The sequence below is a fragment of the Bactrocera latifrons genome, unplaced genomic scaffold (assembly GCF_001853355.1).
Source record: "Bactrocera latifrons isolate USDA-ARS-PBARC rearing strain unplaced genomic scaffold, ASM185335v1 scaffold_1207, whole genome shotgun sequence".
Taxonomy (NCBI): Eukaryota; Metazoa; Arthropoda; class Insecta; order Diptera; family Tephritidae; genus Bactrocera; species Bactrocera latifrons.
In genome coordinates this window covers 23,458-29,677 of record NW_017534639.1, presented here as the reverse complement: position 1 = coordinate 29,677, position 6,220 = coordinate 23,458, and the positions used below count along the sequence as shown (strand labels likewise).

Genomic DNA, 6,220 nt, shown 5'->3' with positions numbered 1-6,220 from the left:
AAAGAGCCTGAATTAAGCAATATCAATAAAAAACACACAGCAATTCCATGAAGATTCAACGTAAAATTTTCTCAAATGATGGATCAAAAATTGAAAATATCTATATATTGAAAATATCACACAAGTTACTTAAAATTTAATTAAATTTCTAGTTATTTTATATGAAATGTATTTAGGGGTTTCATACATATACGAACTGAAAAATAGCGTTGAGAATTGTAATAGCGTAAAGTAATTTTTGTATGATGTAAAAAAATGTGTGTTAACGTGTAAAAATTCGTGACGTGTTTCTGCGAGTGGTGCTAGCCGTTACAGCAGAGGTAGGCGATTAAATTATGTGTGAAACTCGATAAATCTGTGACAGAGACGTTTGATATGATCAAGCAGGCTTACACAGATGTTGCTTTAGCAAGAAGTAGTGGTTTTCGACCTTTGTGGAAGGCCGGGAAGAGATCGCTGCTGAAGACCGGAAGTATGAGCAAATCCAAAGTTAAAACGATGCTCATTGTCTTTTTTGAGATCAAAGACATCGACCAGTTTCTCCAGTACAAACCGTTAAAGCCAAGTTTTACGTGGAAGTCCTCGAAAGACTCAAACAAAGGGTCAGTCGAGTCCGACAAGACGTCGCAGCCGATTGAAAGTTGCACCACGACAACTCCCCGGCTTTCTTGTGAACAGATATCTAACCAAGGCCCACATCCCAACTCTTCCGCAGCCGCCCTACAGCCTAGATGTGGGCCCCCGGCCTTTTGTTGTTTGCTTGCCTGAAAATGCCGATGAAAGCATTTTGAGACGATAAAGGGGATCCAAGCAGCATGCACCTCCGCTCTCACGGAGCCTTTTTTGAAAGTTTTTAAAGAATAGTAATGTTTTTTTCAATATTTTTTGTTTTTAAATCGACTCAGTATTATTAATGTATGTAATATAATGTAATAATTGACAATAAGTTAATTAACTAGTAATCTCAATACGAGAGCTTTTAATTGTTTTCCTGTTTCGTTTGATATCGCAAGCATAGCGCACAACGAGTCGGTCGATCTTTCAATATCTTGGGAGTGGCATTTTTTTGCCGCGAATAAGGCATGAAATTTTCTATTGTTTGAAACAATGTATGTAGAATATTATTATTTAAACAAATCGACCCTGGAAAATTAATTAATAATATAACACAAACATGTTTCTTCGAATACAAAAAATTTTATCGATTTATTTGCATTAGTTTATGAGGAAATAATTTTACAATTTTATCGTGCTCCAAAATTCAACCTTCAATAACATTAACAAATATCACGAGGTATGCGTTGATCCCTCACCAATTGTGTGCCATATGTGGCAAAACAACGTACATAACATTTACTATTGATACATTAAATCTTCCTTGGAAATTTTCATCCAATACTTAATTAACACTGTTTGCTGATAAACACAAGTACGTACATACATACATATATATGAGTTAGAGTATATTTTTCATTGTAGGTGCCATTTCTTCAGACATAGAAGATGGTTCGATCGATCTCGCCTTCAAATACGCTATACACAGTATCAATAAGGACGCAAGCTTGCTTCCAGAGACGAAAATTACATTCGATTTACAGCACGTGACCAAGGATGATTCATTTCAGGCCTGCCAAAAAGGTAGCTCTTATTATAAAATCATATGATTGTATACACTAGGCCTCGAAAACCTTTTGCTCTCAGTAAACTAAGGTACTAGCATAACTAATCATGTAGCGTAGAGATAACGGGACTTTTGTTGCCGTACCATGGAAATCCATGCGTCAAAACTGTATGGCAATCTCATCACAGTGTACAATAACGCGGCGACTTTAAATGTTTATTAAAAATTGTTATTGATATGTTTAAAATATTAGATTACAACTATTTTTAAAACCATATAACCATAATTATATATATTAACCATATAACTACTGACAGGTAACATATTATTTAATTTATTTTTATATAGATATATTTTTTTTTAAGTTTGCGCCCTAATCGAGTCAGGTATACACGCGATTTTTGGACCATTCAACGCTATATTGGGAGTTCATATTCATTCAATATGCGATGCCCTTGATATACCACATATAGAATCACGATTATCACATAAGGTGGCCAATACAGAGTTTTCCATAAATTTATATCCAGCGAAAGAGTACGTTAACTTAGCATTCGAAGACATCATTCGTTACCTGAATTGGACCAAGGCTGGGATACTTTATGAGAAAGATTTTGGTATGATAAAATAACGTTTAATACATTCATGTATATGCTGCATCGTATCTTAATTCTAAATAATCATTCGGACTCATCTGTCATAACCGTACTTTTCCCGCACGTTCTCGCATGCAAGTAAAACTTAAAATAGAAATTTTACCTTCATAAATGCGTCCAAGACTACGCATAACTTACACATAACGTACTAGCGGCCCGGTACGTATTTCGCTACGTATAAAGTGAAATAATAATAAAATTTTATTTTAACATAATATTTTATTCAGACCAAAAAAAAAAATTTATTAATTAATATGCGTTTTAAAACTTAATTGTAATCCTTTTCATTTAGCAGTTAAGTAGTACCTTCAATTAAATTGGCAACAGCTTTTGTACTGCCAACAGAAACATGTTGCAAGAGTATAATAATTTTTGTAGCACCAAAATATGTCATTTAAAATGTCGAATTGTACTGCTGAACATGATTCAAACGAAGCTTCAACGTTTGAGATGTGCCCAAGAACTAATGAATACAATGATTTTAATGCTGGCAATCTCACTTTGCCATTAGCACAACATATCCCGGGCGTATTAACTTGAAAGTTAGCCGGATCACAATGTGGATAAATTGCGGACATCATTCCAATGTATGCGTACATACTACATGTGAGCAATCTGACTGTTGTAATTAAAAGTAGCACACATCATTTCCCAAATTGCACGAGGTATTGGTGATCACCGTGAAATTTCTGTACAAGTACAACGTTAACAGATTTATTTAGTGTCGTTTGACCGATTTTATGCAAACTCCACATAAACCCGCTACTAAATAGTCAGAACCAATATTTGGTTTGGATAGGTCAGCCCATTCTAGGGTTATAAAATTACAACGACGGTGGCATTGCTTTTTATGTGCTTAGTTAAGTTGTAATTGACTTTATTGAAGAACTGCCGAAATCAAACTACGACTTTTTGTCTTTACAATGTAAAACTTATAAACTAATACAATCCAATAGAGGGTGGAGTGAGAGATAAAAATAATGTTTAAGGAAAAAGGATAAATATGGTAATGAGAAATAGAGATTATAAAGGGTAAGTGTATAATGTATAAAGTGCGGTAAATAAATGGATACATCACACCACCACCCGCAAGAAATTTGCGTCTGTTAGTTAATTTTTCATAAGTTTCTTAAAATGGTATTTTTCTTTTTCTTTTTTTTATTGGGGTTGGAATTTGTATTTCTCTGTTAGTTACTACATTATCCAAATGATTTGTTCATAGTGCCTTTTTTGAATAAGTTGAGCAATCCTTTTAATTTTTTCTTCTTCGTAGTTTCTAGATAAATTCTGAATTGATTTTTTATCACGATTTTTATTTATAAAATCAATGGAGCTCTATTTTGTTGTTGAATGTATTGTATTATTGTAGGAGTTAAATATTTTGAAAAGTTTGTCATTCAAATCTTCTATTCTGTTGCTTTTATCTGCCTCTATTATTTTCAAATGTTCATTTAATGTACCGTTCGATACCACAGTTAACCATTTTATGTCATGGGGTGGTTACATGAGTTCCAATGCTTTCTTCTTCTTAAAATAATCTTACTGTGCTGCGCAGTATGCAGCGTTCATTATCAAATACTTGTTTTCGCATTTTTCCTAAAATAAATACGTTGTTTCAAAGGTGCAAAGATTGCAATCCAATATCTGTCGTTAAGTTTGTCGAACGTTGCGGATTTTGAAAATTTGTCTTTTGTTTTGAGATACATTACGTCTGGTAACCAAATATCTATGTGAACTATGTCGTTGAAACACTTTGGCGGTTTCTGTTATTTGATAAGGATGTTCAATTGGATTTCTGTCCGTTTTGTTATTTTACAAATTGAGCAATTATTAATGCATTTGGTTGTTATATCAAATAATTTAGGGTAAACAAATTTATTATTTGGTTCAAGAAATATTTCCTGTATACCTCTGTGATTGTTACGAAGGTGCCGGTTTTCTATTGTAGCCAGTATTAAATCTATAAATTGGAAATCTTATTATAAATTCTTGGAATTCAAGAAAAAGTTCACCGTTCTCACAAAAATACATGTATAATTTTTATAAAAACCTTTCATTTTCAGCATAGCTGAGATTGTTTTGAGTTTTGTAGTAGTTTCCCGTTTTTTCCGTTGACCAAGCCTTTACCTGTTTTTCACCGTATCGTTTAAAGTATTTTCGTTATTAAATACGAATGCGTTTGGAAGTCCTCATTCTTTATGTATTTACTTAAATTATATCATCGGTTTCAATTACAAATTTACAACCATTCAGACAGGTTCGAAAGTGTTTTACTGACCAAACTACAGCAAGCTTTTCTTTTTCTATAGTCGAATAACGAACCTCGTGGTCAGCTAAAGTACGTTATGCAAAGCAAATTTTTTGGTATCATCAAAAAACTTAATCCAAAAAAGTCCCCGAGACATGATAATATTTCCCCAAAAATGCTAATTGGGTTACCAATTATTGCTGCAGAAGTGCTCTCTTTGCTCTTCAATGCAATTCTTAGTTTCGGATATTATCCAATTTCATGGAGAAAGTCGCAGATTATCTTGATAGATAAACCTGGGAAAGACTTAACACAGTCGTCTTCATACAGACCAATCAGTCTTCTACCCTGTCTTTCAAAAGTATTTGAAAAAGTATTACTATCACAGATGTCTCCTTTAATCCACGCAAATAATACAATACCAATGCGTCAATTCGGTTTTCATGCGAAACTTGGCACAATAGAGCAAGTATATACAATTACTAACGAGATGATTTGAGCACAGGAAGTACTGTTCAGCAATATTTATAGATGTAGCTCAGGCGTTTGATAAGATGTGGCACGAAGTTATTTTATACAAGATTAAAATAATTGTACCTATATGATTGTATAAAGCATTGGAGTCCTATTTAAAAATAGAAAATGTATGGTAAAAGTGGGAGATTTCATATCTGATGAACGACAGATAAGGCTGGTGTACCCCAGGCCAGATCTTCCAACAGCTAATAATGTATTAACTTCAACTTTTGCGGACGACCCAGCTATAGTGAGCCATAACAAATGCCATATTTTAGCATCAAGAATATTAGCGAAGCATTAAAGTTCTGTCGAAGAATGGCTAACAAACTGGCGTATAAATGTGAATGAACAGAAGTATAAGCATATTACATTTTCGCTAAGACCAAAGATGTGCCCAGCAGTAAAAATAAACAATATTTTAGTACCAAGCTAACGAAGTAACATACCTTGGTATTCACATAGACAGAACGCTCACGTGGAGAAAACACATCACTAGTAAAATAACTTGCATGAAGTCTAGAGCTGCAAATTTAAATTGGCTTTTAAATAAAAACTCCTAACTTAGCCTAGACAACAAACAACGTACATGTGTAACGAAAATATTCATAAATATCTTGGTATCCCTATGCTAAAGAAAGAAGTAGAAACCGCAGAATTAAATATATATCTAAACTCCGAGATCACTCAAACCCTTTGTCAAATGCTTTGGTACATTCCTGCGATCAAACACGACTTAAAAGAAGAGATATGCCTGCGTGTTAAGGGGATATACGCAGTTAAAATTTTCAAAAAATGTTTTTTTTTTCATTTTCGGAATATATCTATATATCTAAGTATATTCTCTAAAAATTTGAAGTCAATCCGATAAATACTTTCGGAGATATACCTGAATTTGTAATTTCACGTCAGAGCGTTAGAAAGTTGGGCCAGTAAGAACTGGACGAGCAGATGCACGCAGAAGGCGCGCTACCTTAGTCCCTTTATTCTATTGTTTTGTTGTGGAATACGAGTATAATAAAGACTTGAAGGTCACATCCGGTTATAATAGATTGGCAAATCGCTGAATTGGTCGAAATAGACCGGCATGGAGCAGCCGCAGCATCGGTCAAGAGCTGGACATGAGTCATCAAGAAAAATTTATGAACAATTGAAAATTCAATAAAACTACCGCAAGAA

At 33.8% G+C, this 6,220-nt stretch overlaps 1 protein-coding gene across 1 annotated transcript; it reads left to right on the top strand.

Moving 5' to 3' along the window:
* Window positions 1–498: 498 nt before the first annotated feature.
* LOC108978388 (glutamate receptor ionotropic, kainate 1-like) lies at window positions 499–2,330 on the top strand. The gene is made up of 3 exons (XM_018948638.1): window positions 499–733; window positions 1,480–1,638; window positions 1,987–2,330. The coding sequence occupies exons 1-3, from the start codon at window positions 499–501 to the stop codon at window positions 2,250–2,252; spliced, it is 660 nt and encodes a 219-aa protein (XP_018804183.1). The 3' UTR covers window positions 2,253–2,330.
* The last annotated feature ends 3,890 nt before the right edge of the window (window positions 2,331–6,220 follow it).

What these genes read in the sequence shown, in the direction of transcription:
- LOC108978388 (XM_018948638.1), top strand. Translation starts at nt 499, where the DNA reads ATGCTCATTGTCTTTTTTGAGATCAAAGACATCGACCAGTTTCTCCAG. An exon ending in AGCCGCCCTACAGCCTAGAT is followed by an intron (nt 734 to 1,479) that starts GTGGGCCCCCGG and finishes TTTTCATTGTAG; the next exon opens with GTGCCATTTCTTCAGACATA. An exon ending in ATTTCAGGCCTGCCAAAAAG is followed by an intron (nt 1,639 to 1,986) that starts GTAGCTCTTATT and finishes TTTTTTTTTAAG; the next exon opens with TTTGCGCCCTAATCGAGTCA.